Source organism: Myotis nattereri (genome assembly GCF_964212035.1).
Source record: "Myotis nattereri genome assembly, chromosome: 7".
In the NCBI taxonomy this organism is placed as follows: domain Eukaryota; kingdom Metazoa; phylum Chordata; class Mammalia; order Chiroptera; family Vespertilionidae; genus Myotis; species Myotis nattereri.
Window position 1 is genome coordinate 76,886,742 of NC_138082.1, and position 14,990 is coordinate 76,901,731.

The window sequence follows — 14,990 nt, forward strand, 5'->3', positions numbered from 1 at the left end:
AGGAAGGGGATGTGGCTGGTGGAGTATATTTCAGACAGATGAATAGTTTTTGCAAACTCACAAAGATTATCTAGAAGTGGCATATTTAGGGAACCAAAAGTAGGTCGTCATGGCTAAACCATAGAATGTCAGGGAGGAATTCTGAGGGAGACTAGGCTGGAGACCATAGAGAGCAGTAACCATGTCATGAAACTCACAGTTCGTGGTTTGTAATTTTCCACAGGGTTCTGAGTAAACTGATATAGTGGAATAGAGTAAAAGGATCAGAGTTGAGCCTCAGGGGGAGAATGCACTGGAAGAAACAAGCCTGCAGGCAGGGGGTCCAGCTGGGATGCGCACTGGTAACCCAGTACACAGTGGGTGGTCTAACCCAGGACAGTGGCTGTACCACATGCGCACTGGAAAGGAATAATTCAAGAATTATTACAATGGCAAATCAATGGACATTCGTGATTGGCTGATATGGAGTGGAGGGTAAAGGTAGAATATAGATTTCTTGCTTGGTCAACTGGGTTGATGTTTGTGCCATTCAGTGAAACTGGGAAAAACAGTCCCCCATTAAGTATAGTCTGTGCCAGACTCAGCAAGGCATAAGCTGTTAGATAATAGATTTCTTTGTACTGTGCAGCATCATATTAAATACTTTTCTCTTTATTGAAGCATTTGAACAATTATGTTGCGGAATCCTATCTAATAGTAGACAAACATGGTAATTAACCGTACCTTCGCTACGCCTCCCATGGGCTAATCAGCACGATATGCAAATTAACCACCAACAAAGATGGCGGCTAATTTGCATACTGCAGGCACTGCAGGACAGCACCATCCCGCCTGCCCCGCCGCCATCTGGGCCTGCTATTTGCGACCCGGGGCAGTGGGGTGGGACAGCACCATCCCACCTGCCCTGATGCCATCCGGGCCTGCTATCTGCGACCCAGGGTGGCAAGCGTCCGTATGCGACCTGACCCGAGGTGGCCAGGCAGAGCAGCAGCGATCGGTCAGCCCGCCTGGCCTCCATACGGGCATCCCGTGCGGTCAGCCCTTCTGGCCTCCATACGGGCATCCCGTGTGCGACCGACCCGGGGCGGCTGGGTGGGGCAGCAGCAATCCGCCGGCCCGCCCGGGCGTCCTGTGTGCGACCCGACCCAGGGCGGTGCCCCAACTACCGGATCGGCCCTGCCATGTGCGACCCAGGGCAGCGCCCCAATCCCCAGATCGGCCCTGCTGTGTGCGTGACCCGGGGAGGCAGGGCAGGCACCGAGGGATCGGGCCTGCCATCTGCCACCCGGGGAGCGGGCCTAAGCCAGCAGGTGGTTATCTCCCGAGGGGCCCCAGACTGTGATAGGGCACAAGTGGGGCTGAGGGACACCCTCCCACCCACCTCCCCTGCCAGTGCACAAATTTTTGTGCACCAGGCCTCTAGTCTATATAATAAAAGCCTAAGCAATCGTTACAGCGGAACAACCAGTCACTATGATGCATACTGACCACCACGGGGCAGATGCTCAATGCAGGAGCTGCCCATGGTGGTCAGTGCGCTCCCACAGGGGAAGCACTGCTCAGCCAGAAGCCGGGCTCATGGCTGGCAAGCGCAGCGGCGGTCGTAGGAGCCTTTCCTACCTCCGCGGCAGCGCTAAGGAGCAGCAAGCAGGCGGGTGGTAAGGAGCGAGGGCTCCCGGACTTCAAGAGAGCACAGATCGGGCTGGGGGACCACCCACCTCCAGTGCACGAATTCCGTGCACCAGGCCTCTAGTTTAAAGATAAAAATTTAATGATAGTTTATCTAAATTTGAAAACCTTGACAAGAGTAAGAAGATTTTTGAAGAAAATAATGAGTATTCAAGTAAATGCATTTGTGTGAGTATATAGTTACTTATAAAATATGCTATTTGGAGACACATATCTTTATTATTTGTGGTATTTAATTATTTTAATCCTCACCCAAGGATATGTGTATTGATTTTAAAGAGAGAAGAAGAAAGGAAGATAAGAGAGAGAGAGAAACATTGATCTGTTGGCTCCCATACGCACCCTGACTGGGGATGGAACTTGCAACCTAGGTATGTGCCCTGACTGGGAATCGAACCTGCGACCTTTTTATATATGGAACGATGCTCCAACCAACTGAACCACCCAGACAATGTTTGTGGTATTTAATTTTTAAAAGATTATCACTATATAATAAACAATGTGTAAAGTCTTTTTCCTATCAGCTCTTCTGAGGAAGCGAATCCTTGCCACATCCATTTATATGACTATTTTAACACTGTCCATTAACTGTTATTAGAGAACAGTGAGCTAGAAAGAACCTCTGAGGGTCATCGATCCTCTTCCTTTGCTCCAGGCCGAGTTATGTCTGAAGCCTTCCCGACAAATGTGTCTCCCTCTATTCAGGTTCATAGAGCTCCAGGATAGGTTGCCTGCTCTGCTCTGATCTCTTCTTTTTCTCATGTCCTACAGTGTCTTCTAGGCAGACAGGAATACAGCGCCTCAAACTGGGTCATGTCAGCAAATTAGGTTATATGGATATGATCATTATTATTATATGCAGTGCTAAAGTCCTGTACAGTGATGGTACTGATGTATATCCTCTATGTGCTGTGAAAGCATTTATGCTGGTCTGTCTTTTGATATTCAGAACTTGTACATAGGAGGATAGAGGCTGCATAAGTTTTAAGTATGTTTATTATCTTCTTACTAGAGGCCCGGTGCACAAAAATTTGTGCACTGGAGGGGGGAGGGCGTTCCTCAGCCCAGCTTTCCCCCTATCACATACTGGGAGCCCTCAGGGGATGTCCTACTCCCTGCTCCCTTTGGGGAGCGGACCTAAGCCACAGTCTGGCCTCCCTTTCTGGGAGGCGACCGGGCTGATCAGGGGAAGGCACCAGCCCCATCACCCCGCTGTTGCAGCCACTGCCAGTCACCGCAGCCACCAAGGTGTTTTCATCAACACGGACTCCAGTCCCTTTACCATGAAAAAATGACAGCTTTCTTTAGGCATTTTCAAGATGTGTCTTTCATAGGATATGACATTTCTTTCTTTCTTTCTTTTTTTAACCTCACCTGAGGATATGTTTCCATTGATTTTTTGAGAATGTGGAAGAGAAAGGGAAAGACAGAGAGAAACATCAAAGTGAGAGGAACACTTTGATTGGTTGCCTCCTGCATGAGCCCTGACCTGGGCCCTGGCCAGGGAGGAGCCTGCAACCTAGGTACATGCCCTTAGTCAGAATTGAACCCAGACCCAGCAGTGGGCAGGCCAAGGCATTATCCACTGAGCAAAACCAGCTAGGACAAGATATGATATTTCTTACTCCTCTAGCAGCGGACCTTCCTTTTTTTCTCCAGGAGTGTGGTAAAAAACCCTAGATCACCTATTTGGATTCTTTTTACCCAAGTTACTAAGAATATTACCAGTGGCATACAGGAAGCTAAGCCAATGAGCAGTCAGAAAAGGTGTTTCCTCTGTAGTTCACACTAATTGCTGGCTTGGCCCCTGCCCAGGCCTAACACCTCTGGCCAAGTCATTAGCCCTGGGCAGGGGACCTCCAGCTCCCTCAATCGTGGGCTCAGCCCCTGCTCCCCATGATCGCTGGCTCTGCCCCTGCTTCCCACCATCGCCAGCTCCCTCCCTGCTCCCCGCAATCGCTGGCTCTGCCCCTGCACAGGCCTAGCACCTCTGGCCAAGGCATTAGGCCTGGGCAGGGGACCCCCAGCTCCAACCATCGCTGGCTCCACCCCTGCTTCCCACCATCGCTGGCTCCGTTCCTGCCCAGGCCTAATGCCTCTGAGGCGTCAGGCCTGGGCAGGGGACCTCTCAGCTCTGATTGCAGGCTCTGATAGCCAATAGCCACTGGGCGCCTATGTATGCAAATTAACCGGCATCTTTGTTGGTGGTTAATTTGCATATCATGCTGATTAGCCAATGGGAGGTGTAGCAAAGGTATGGTCAGTTACCCTGTTTGTCTATTATTAGGTAGGATTGAGATCTCTTTTTTAGATATCTCTTAATGATAAGAAGTTTAAGAATGATAATAAGCAGTCAATAATTATGATAAACACTAAAAGGAAATGAAAATAATCAGTGTTATTGGTAAAAAATCTATTAGTGAAGAATCTCAGGTTATTAAAATTAATTTTCCTTCATATTACTATTCTTATTCCTTTTAATACTTATTGAGAATACAGTGTATACAAATGCACAGACTTTTTAGATTTAGGATCAGTGTAATACTCTCCTAGGGAAAAAAACAGATATGTGTGGTAGTATGGCTTAGCCAATTTTTAGCTATTTTCTGGTACATTACAACAACATCTCATTTTTAGAGAAGACCATTTTAAGAGAAATACCAGTTATTTTTCTATGATTATACCATCCCATAATTTAAATTTCTGTTATTTGGAGAATGGCAGCATTCCTTCATGCCTTAAAAATTTTCCAGAAGGCAGACTGCTTTAGACACAGTTCCATTATGCACCAGGTGTGTTTCCTCTTTGCTGTTTCGCCTCAGCAGCTTAATGCAGGTAGAATGCTATTTATAATCTGCAGCGAGATGTAAGGAGGCCACCGGGATTGGCTCTGCCGCACAGGGCCTGGGATACTGTGAGACGGGAGCACACCGCTTCCTGGGCCACTGCTGTTCAGAAAAGGGTCTCTGGCTCCGAACCAAGCACAGTCTGCCTCCTTCCTGTTCATTAGTAAGATGGTTGGTGATAATAAGTGCTAATAAAACAATAATGTTCTCATGTTAGAGGAGGAAAAAAGATAGTGGAATGTGGAATGGAGGAAGGCTCTGTCAAACTGCAATATCCCCTTAAGAAGGAAAGCAGTGTAAGGATTTTGAGGTGTCAGGAATGGTTAAGTTTGGAACCACAGGTAGAGGGATTTGCCTTAGACAAGAAAAATCTCTTGTTACAAAAGGGAAGGAAGTTATGATGAATAAAAGTAAGAAAAGGCAATGGAATTTTCAGATAATAAATTCTATTTTCTCTGGACAATGGGAAGTTTGAGAGCCAAGGCGGGGGCAGAGGTTCTGATTTCATAGAAAGTGATAAAGGTTGAAGTTGTTTCTGCAATTTACTGGAGAATTATAGTAATATTAATATCTAACACTTTTACAATGTTTACAATGTCCTAAGCACTATTCCAAGTTCATATTATGCGCTAGCTCATTTACTTCTCACCACCACTCTTTGGGGAATAGGTACTTTTTATCCCTTTTTATGGTTGGAGAAACTAAGACAGTTTAAGGGTGTTGCTCAAGAGTACATGCACTTAGCTACCGTTCCCATAAGATAGCTGAATACATATAATAGTTGTTAGTGACCGTGGGTTTAAAGTGGTGCCCATTTCCCTGTTAATGATTTTTCAGCATCCTTGCACAGGCATGGAGAAAATACAGAATTTTAAAACCTGCATGTTCTATGTGTTATACTTTTTAACACCCAATAAAGTTTATTCATGTATACTTTTATACATGAATAAAGTTGATTACCAATCGGTGGAGTTAGGAGAGAAATTGAGAATGTTTTAAAATTTAATTCAGTTTTTAAAGACTTAGATTCATTGTTGTGATTAGTGACTTTTATCACCAAACTACCATGAAATCAACTTTTATGAAAACAATTTTTTAGAAGTCCATATACTATTGGCTTTACAGTGGGGCCTTGACTTACAAGTGTCCCAACTAACGAGTTTTTTGAGATACCAGCTGTTTCTCGGCCAATTTTCTGCATTGAGTTGCTAGAGTAATTTGAGTTAACAAGCTCCTTAATGAGCTCAGTGTCTGAACGAATTAAACTTGTAAGTCAAGGCCCCACTGTACTTTCTAACTTACTCTAAATTTGAGTAAACCCAGCGGAGTATGTCATTAATGGGAATATCCTTGCTCACCTATTCTATATTAGGCAGAATGATTAGATAGAGTGATTGCTTTATTATATCTTGTTCCAAAAAGTTTTATGGGAAGGTTGAATATCCCAGGTTCTTCTGTAAAATCGTGTTGGTTAAGGTATTAAATTGGAGTTGTTCACTGTGCACTATTTTGTAGCCCTCCACTTCTCAGTGCGAAGTGGGCTGCTTGTTGAACTTGGTTAATGTCAAAAGATTAGATGTATTCGAAGTGTTAGATTCCTATTTATAGATATAGTCATGAACCTGCCTAAAGGTAAAATAACATTCAAAATGGTTCTCCCGGCAAAACTATTGTTTTCTATGAGAAAATGTGGGCATGTGAAAATTTCCAAAGCACCAGTCTTTCCCTGAAGGCTGTCTTCTGCCAGATTTAAAAATATTTTTTCAGGTTGATGAAATGGTTTCTAAGTTAAGAACCATGAACAGCCCTGGTCGAGTGGCTCAACTGGTTGGAGTGTCGTCCTGCACACCAAAAAGCTGGAGTTTGATTCCCGGTCAGGGCACATGCCTAGGTTTCGGTTCTCTCTCAAATCAGTAAAAACATATCCTCAGGTGAGGATTAAAAAAAGAACCATTGATGGATGCACAATTCGGTGAAAGCCAAATTGAATCATACACTTTAAATGGGTGAATTATGCCTTGTGAATTATATTCAATAAAGCTGTTTTTTGTGGGGGTTTTTAGAATCCAGGTTTTTCTGTCTTTGTCCTTTGGTTGACCCAGTTTACCACTTGTCCTCGGTGGCTTCCATCATAACCCCAAGATGACTGCTCATTTCCTGTACCGGGCTCAGGCCACAATGTCTAAAGCAATGAAAAGCTTTCCCCATAGTCCCTTTGTCAGTGAGGGTTTTTTTGAAGCCTGCAGCACACTTTCCACATTTCTTATTGTCAGAATCACTTGCAGGGGGAATGAAAGTGCTAGGCTTGCTTAGACCAGTCACAATTCACTTCTTATTGACTGAGAAGAACTTGAAGAGCTTTTCTGAAAGTATGTGGCCACAAGTATCTAAACAAAACTTCCATTTGGTCTGGGGTCTGAGGACTTCAGAACTTAGAGGAGCTTCTTTTAGACTCATATTCCCTTAGCTAGAATTTATAGCAGTTAAAGAAAAAATTATTCTGACACTTGTTAAAATGGTAAGAAAGACTTTATTCAAGATCATTGCAATGGGAGTGAACTCTATTGAAATTGAGGAGAGAGCTTGCTCAACTCTAAATACAAGGACAGGTGGGGATTGGTAGCCAACTAGCAGGATAAGGGGGTTGGTGGATGGAGACATCCACCTAAGAGGAGACATCCAGCACAGGGGGATTCTTGCTAAACTGACCTAATAGCATTCTTGCTAAAGAAAGGTCAAGAAGTTAGACATCAAAAGTAGGCAATAAAAACTTGATCAGATATCAAGAGTTGATCAGTTATCAAAAGTGGGGATTCTCGCCCTAACTGGTTTGGCTCAGTGGATAGAGCGTCAGCCTGCAGACTGAAGGTCCCAGGTTCGATTCCAGTCAAGGGCATGTACCTTGGTTGTGGGCACATGCCCAGTAGGGGGCGGGCAGGAGGCAGTTGATCCATGTTTCTCTCTCATTGATGTTTCTAACTTTCTATCCCTCTCCCTTCCTCTCTGTAAAAAATCAATAAAATATATTTTTTAAAAAGTGGAGGTTCTCAATAACTGACTTAGCAAAATTTTTGGTAAGAATGGACTATGCGGGCCTGGCAAGGACTGGCCAGATTCAAGGCCAAGGGAAAGGCCTAGTCAAAAAGACTAAAGTTTGGTCAAGGAGAGAATTTTTGTCATAGCTCAGGTTTGATGTCTTTTTCATTTTTTCTTTCTCCTTCTTGTTATTTGATTAAAAACTGACTATTTAAAAAAAATTAAGTAATTTTCAATGGGTCTTTAATGTAATCTTTGCATTCTTACTTCAGAAAGCATGATGCGCACCTAGTCACTGAGAAAAAAATGTAAGAAACAAATTTTACAACATATTCTCTTCATTTCTACATTTCTTTAAATGAGATGTAGTGGGTAGTCTTAATTATTTAAATGAGATTTTTGACTAACAAACACATTACTAACAGGCCAGGTTCAATAAAATAAAATAGAATAGTCAGTACATGCATTTTCTGTTACCTCTATAAAATATGAACCAGCATAAGCTGTCATTAATAGAACCTGCCATTCCATTTAATGTGCACTTAAGATAGTTTGAAAGCAAGTTTCTGCTCAGATGACTTAAAACATGACAATGAAGTGATAGTTTTAATCTGAATAAAATCAGGCCCTAGCTGGTTTGGTTGAGTGGATAGAGCGTAGGCCTGTGGACTGAAGGGTCCTGGGTTCGATTCCTATCAAGGGCACATATCTCGGTTGCAGGCTCCCAGGCCTGGTTGGGGGCATGTGGGAGGCAACAAATCGATGTGTCTCTCTCACATAGGTGTTTCTCTCTGTCTCTCCCTCTCCCTTCCACTCTAAAAGTCAATGGAAAAAATATCCTCGGGTGAGGATAAAAAAAAAAATAATAATAAAATCAGAATAGTTATGGCATGTATGGTATGTTTTAGGATGCAAATCTATGTAATCCCAACCTATGATCCTAAAATAATCCTAAAGTATGTTTGTACATAGTTATTTTGGTTCTCCAAATGCATTTTCTCCTAGGAAGCAATATCACAAAGATGATTAAGTTACTAAATTTAGTCCCAAGAGACTGTTTAGCCCATAATATGATTGAACTTTATAAAATTAATAGTAACCATAAATTATTCTGAACCAGTGGATTGGAAGGAATCAGGAGTAGGGGGCTTGCGCTTTGGCATCAGCAGTTTCTGGTTGAAATGCTTTCTTATGAAGAGGCACGGAATGCGTCTGATGCTGGGGTACAGTGATTAGTCTGCAGTGGATGGGAAATGAATGTACCTTAAAAAGACTCCAACTTGCCATGTACTTTTGAAAGGCTTATCATGGTAAATATAGCTCTTTAGGCAAACATGAAGTTTATTAAAGTGGTTCAGTTACCATGGCAACATATCTGGAATTTATAGCTCCTTATTTTGAGAGGGCTTCATTTCCACTTTCTGAGGCACTGAAACCCAAGGCTGTTCTTAACAGCTTCCAGTCTCATTGTGTGATGAATAACTATTGTTTAGAAAATTTAGACATACAAAAATGGGCTTTCAAATCAGCTTTCAATAGGTATTTTTCAATTTTGAAATGCCCCTGTTTTAATTTTTTTTTTTACTACTACCAAAGCCACATATGGTCATAGTTGAATGAGGAGAAATAGCCATTTCAAAATATAACAGTTCCCAAACCTTATTCCCCAAAGGCAACCGCTTCCTTTTCTTGTAGCTGATCTTTTTAGTATTTATCTCAAATCCCTCAGTTACATGTTTATCTTGCTTCTTGGTTTGTATTACTGTTTGTTTATAATTTTAGCTGTCACCATTTGGCTTCCCAATGGGGAAGATAAAATTTTAGCTCCTTCACCCCTCTTCCCTCCCACACACCTACATCTTTTCTGAATTCCCCTTCTCCCAACAAAGAGATAGGTAGGTAGGTGGGTACATGGATGGATGGATGAATGGATGGATGGATATAGTTATACTTTATTAATTTTATAGTAACTTATACTGATTTTGGCTTGATCAATATTCACCATGTATATTATTAGAACCATGTTTCTAATAGTTACAGGAGAACTGTGCAATATACTATGGGTATGTTTTCTTCTATATATCATTTTTAATAGTTTATCTTCAGACTTTTCCCTGGTGATTTAATTTTCTCTCAATATTTTTGAAAAATATATTTTTATTGATTTTAGAGAAAGAGGAAGGGAGAGGAAGAAAGAGAGAGAGAAACATCAATGTGAAAGAGAAACATGGATTGGCTGCCTCCTGCACCCCATAACTGGGGACTGAGCATGAAACCCAGGCATGTGTCATGGCGGGGAATCGAACCAGTGACCCTTCAGTGCATGGGACAACACCCAACCAACTGAGCCACACCGGCCAGGGCTCCTCTCAATATCTTTAAACATTAGCATTCTATTAATTTTAAACTATGTAAAAAAAAATTGCCCTGTAGCCTTTGGTCCACTCCAGTTGGGACTGTTGCTCATTCAGTCTGCTGCAGAGCTCTCATCCTGAGGATTTTCTCTATTTATTCCTGTGCTGAATTACTTTATTTGATACTTAGGGGCCCAGTGCATGAATTCGTGCACCTTAAAAGGAACTGTGGGTCGTGAGGCTGCGGTGGGCACAGGGGCAGGTCTCGGCCCATCCTCTGTGCTGGCCAGCACCATCAGCGGGTGCAAGCGGTAGCTGCTGCCCCAATCACCCCTCAGGAACCGGAGGGGTGGAGAAGCCCTAAGGGGTGATCGGGGCCTGCAGCTGCCACTCGCACCCACCGACAGCACTGAGTGATCAGGGCCAGCACCGGGTTCCAGCAGCAGGTTTGAGCGCCAGGCGGGACTGCGGCGTGCGGGAGCAAAGAATTTTCAGTAACCATCAGAGGCTCGCCCCAATGGCAGTGACCAGTGCCCCGCCTTGGTCTGGTGCCCCCGCTCACCTGCTCCACCATCCCACCACGGCTGACGCCGGGCATGTTCCGTGCTCTGCCACCTGCTGCTGACGCCGGCCTTGTTCTGTGAGCGCCCCCTCGTGGTCAGCACACATCATAGCGACCGGTTGTTCAGTTGTTCCACCATTCAGTCTATTCATATTAGCCTTTTATTATATAGGATTATTTTCTTCATTTGTCTGCTCCCTTATTTTGCTGGACCACATTCTTCAGTAGCCTTCTAAAAAAGTGTATATTAGAGGTAAATTATTTTAATCCCTGCATATTTGAAAATGCTTTTATTCTGTTTTATATCTGATTTTTAATTTGGCTAGATATAAATTCTTAATTGGAAATCATTTTCTCTTAGAATTTTTAGTATTGCTATTCAAGTATCCAATGCAGTTCAAAATTTTTATTCTATTTTGATTTTGTGAAATCTTTTCCTCTCCTTTCTGGAAGCTCATAGAATCGTTTCTTTGTCCCCAGTATTATAAAGTTTCATGATGGACATTGCTCTGGGTCCATTTTCATCCATTGTGCAGAATCTTCTTAGGCCTTTGCCATGTTCCATTTTGGAAACTTAAGTCCTTAAGTTCTGTAAAACATTTTATTTCTTTGATTATTTTCTTTCCTCTGTTTTCTCTGCATTGTTTTCTAGAACTTTTTATTCATATATTGCCCTGATGGCCTGGTCATCTAATTTTCTTATATTTTAGATATTTTAAATAATTTTTCTGGAAGACTTTCTTATTTTAATAACCAGTGAATTTTTTATTTCTGTTATTATATTTTTTACCAAGAATACTTCCATTCCTCTTTATTACTTTTTTTTTGTAGCATGCTATTCTTGTTTTATAATTGTAATCCCTCCTAATTTTCTTCTCTTTGTACAGATCCTTGGTTCTTCGCTTTTATTTACAAGTAAGACACTAAATGATGGCTGGAAACTATTTGTGGATATGGCTTGTAAACTGTGGATTAAAATAAAAGATGATCTGACTGGGATGTTGTGCTGAGGAACCCCCAATATCAATATCTTTAGTCTTTTCTCTTTGGTTAGTCAGATTCCTCAGAAAAGAATCATTTTATATGATTCTGTTCTCTGCCTAGAGAGTATGGGCCTGTGAGGGGTAAGAAGATTGAGAGAGAAGAGCAGATCTCAGCATCTATTATGTAACTTTCATTTATTCCCCAGGATTTTTATTGGATAGCCTACCATCGATGTGGGATTCCTCCATCCAGATACCTTGCTTTACCCACTCTAGAAAATAAATCTCTAGTTTTCTGCCAGGATGGGATAGGAAGTCACTATTGTATGGAATGGGAGAGACAGCATATGGATGAGTGTTGCGCATGATCAACTACTAAACATTCTTTCAACCAATCTTCCTGTTTTAGACACATCCCCTTCCTCCTTCCAGAGGTGTCATTTCCTGAACTTTTTAAGATTACAACATTGCAAGCCAGGTGCTTCTCTTCTGGGTTTTTCATACTGACAGTTTAGGAACTGTTGTTAGGTAACTGCTGATCAGTTACCAGGCATCTGTCTACTTTTTAGCTTCTAAAGTTTTATTGCTATTGATCCCTCTCCAATGCTTTCTCCCTATATACTTTGCTATTATTTAATTACAGCTCTGAGAGGGATGGAGGTTAAATGTGTTCCGTCTACTGTTTTTGCCCAAAATGTCAAAGTAACTAGTTTTAATAGTTAAGAGGCTATATTTGTGGTTTAGGTTTAATTCATGCTATCCACTTTAAATTTAAGTCTTATTTGATTCATCTCAGATTGATTTCTTACTCTTAATAGGTAATTTGGCCTCCCGTTAACTAAGAAAAGCCTATTCAGTTTGCACTTTTTAAAATTTTTCTTTTCTACCCAACAATTTCTTTGTATCTCCCTGCTCTCTCAGACCTCCCTTCTGTACTCTTAATCTCATTACTCCAGCCTCTTCTGAACCTTCTCCATCCTGAAGACAAACTGAAGCCTCTCATTTTCCATTTCTCCCTAAAATGCCCTATTTGTAAATCTACTTAACTTTTTAGCTTAAACAATGAATAAACAAACTTTTCTTAAGCGTTAAGCTTCAGTCCCAGCTTTCTCATTCTTTTCTAGTCTTCCCTTTTTTTAAAAAAAATAATGCTATTCATCTAATTTTTTACCTTTGATTTTCTTCTTAACTCTATTCCACTTAGTTTTGTATATGAACTTCTTTGAAATTACCTTCAGAAAAAAAACCACCAACCTCTTCTTGGCCAGAGTCTACTTTCCACTTAAACTCTTTTGTCATCTTTTTCTTCCTCCTAATTTCTATATTCTTGTTTTCTCAACAAGAATATATTCTTTTTCCTCTTTTGTCCCTTTTCTCCCACTCACTATTATATGTGAGCTTCTATTTCTTTAGGCTACTTAGAACACAAAGCAGTTAGAAATTCATAGAAATGTATCAATGTTTGAATTTTTCTTGATTTATTGGAAGAAAGTAAAATGACTTTTAATAAACATTTTTATGACGTTAATAAGAATAAGGTTTAACTTTAATATTTAGGCAGGTGCTGTAAAGGATTATATTAAGATGATGCTTCAGAACGATTCGCTTAAATTTCTGGTTTTCGCTCACCACTTACTCATGCTCCAGGCTTGCACAGAAGCAGTCATAGAAAACAAGGTATGTTACCATTTGTCTATAAAGTACTTTCAGGATGCATCAGTTGTCTTATAATTGAGTTGTGTTTTTTTGCCTGTTTTACATGATGGTATATAAATTAGTATTAGATATTTTTCTTAAAAATTACCCTGATATTATATTACTATTGTGTTGATGGTATCCTATTATAAAGTTTGCCTTTTATACCAGTCTCATAATTTTCCACTAATCAAATGATCTGAATTGATTAAAGTATGCTGCTTTAATAGTCTATGTTCTGAATTTAGTTTTTGTTCATGGATGTACCGTTTGAGATTGGTATAGTAGGCAGTTAAAAGTTAAATTTTTTGTTTACCCGAAAGGCACCCTTGGAATGGGGGAGATGTTGAAGGGACAGGAAGGATGAATTCTGCTGATTTTTGTGCCCAGCTGTAGTCAGACCTTTCAAACTCCAGGCGGCACGCTCTATAGAACATGATTACGAAGACTTACTGGTAGTGTAAGTGGATCCATAGCGTAGGGCCAGGCGGCCCACCGGGTGAGCTCCAGCAAGCCTGCCGGCCTTCCTGCAGGGTTCCTAGGCCCACCGTGCTCCCTGACTTCCTGTCAGTGACCGCATCTCCTATTTTTTCTTCCAAAGTTGAAACCTGCCAGCGCTTCCTGTGTGAGGGCTTCTAGCGATGCCCAGAAGCAGCCAGATAAAACCTCCTGACAGACTGTGAGCTCGATAGATGCATAGTAGCAGAACTCACCTGTGTAGGTGGATTTTTTTAAATGGAGGAATAAAGCCATATTTTTTATTACTTCGTACAGTATAGATTTATCATTATTAATTCATCATTACCCAAAAAGTAATGTCAGTGTTTCCTTCATTGAAAGATTGATGATACTAAGGTGCTGTACATTGAAAGGTACTTTCTCATTGATTACCTCATAGTGACTGTAAAACACCTTCTGAGGGAGAGTGAACCTTATAAATAACTTTGAAATGATTGGGCCTTAATATTAGACTCACAGGATTTTCTTATTTGGATTCCATTATACCTTAAAATACTGAAATCTATTCCAAGAGGAGCAGTCTGCTTCTTTTCCTCACTTCTGCTTTACTGGTGGATTTAGAATCCCATTTACATCACTAAGAATGAAAAATGTAGGTATCCTGGCGTTGGAGGTGAACTGCTCAAAACACTGTGTTTTCTTTAGAAAGACTCTCTGGAGATTTATAATCTCCCTAATGGATAGTAAATGGATCACTGGTCAATTTATATCTGTTTTGTGAAGACAGAGAAAGTTAATAAGGGACATTCTATTTAGTGATTAACTTGACTGTCTTCTTATATAAGTGGATATTTCTGTCTCAACTATTTAAGGCTATGTTTTCCATAAAAGTGCACATACATATGAGATTATTTGAAACTCAGGGCTTATTCTTGTTTTACAAAGTAGAGAAATAAGTTATTTTTAGCTGTTCTAACACAGGATTGCTTCCTTTTCTCAACTCACATCATTCTTAAAATTCAAAACTGTTCAGTAAGGCACTTAATGTTTCCCTGCTTCTTAAAAACATGGGTGTGTGTCTTGTTCCCCACCTCAATGGAGATGCATATTTCTTTTAAGTTTAATAATGTGAAAAAAAGAGAACTCAAATGGTGCATTAAAAAATATATTTTCCCAGTTAATATTGGGATATTTCAGAAATAAATGTACTGCTTTTCATGAATTTCTAATACATGGGCAGAATGCTCTATTTCCTTTCTTGCATGTCTGATTTTACTTTTACTCTGGAGTTAGTGGTCCTATAACTAGAAAGTTATTCTGATACATTATTTAATTGAAAATTGGCGTATTAATTTACATGGAATTT

At 40.9% G+C, this 14,990-nt stretch overlaps 1 protein-coding gene across 1 annotated transcript in view; it reads left to right on the plus strand.

Annotated features, from left to right (window-relative positions):
* The window catches only part of ZRANB3 (zinc finger RANBP2-type containing 3), a 235,950-nt gene that overhangs the window by 165,406 nt on the left and 55,554 nt on the right, over positions 1 to 14,990 (plus strand). Inside the window, exon 9 of the mRNA XM_081096348.1 lies at positions 13,028 to 13,147. Coding sequence (XP_080952474.1) covers positions 13,028 to 13,147 — 120 coding nt within the window. The remainder of the gene's footprint in view (positions 1 to 13,027; positions 13,148 to 14,990) is intronic.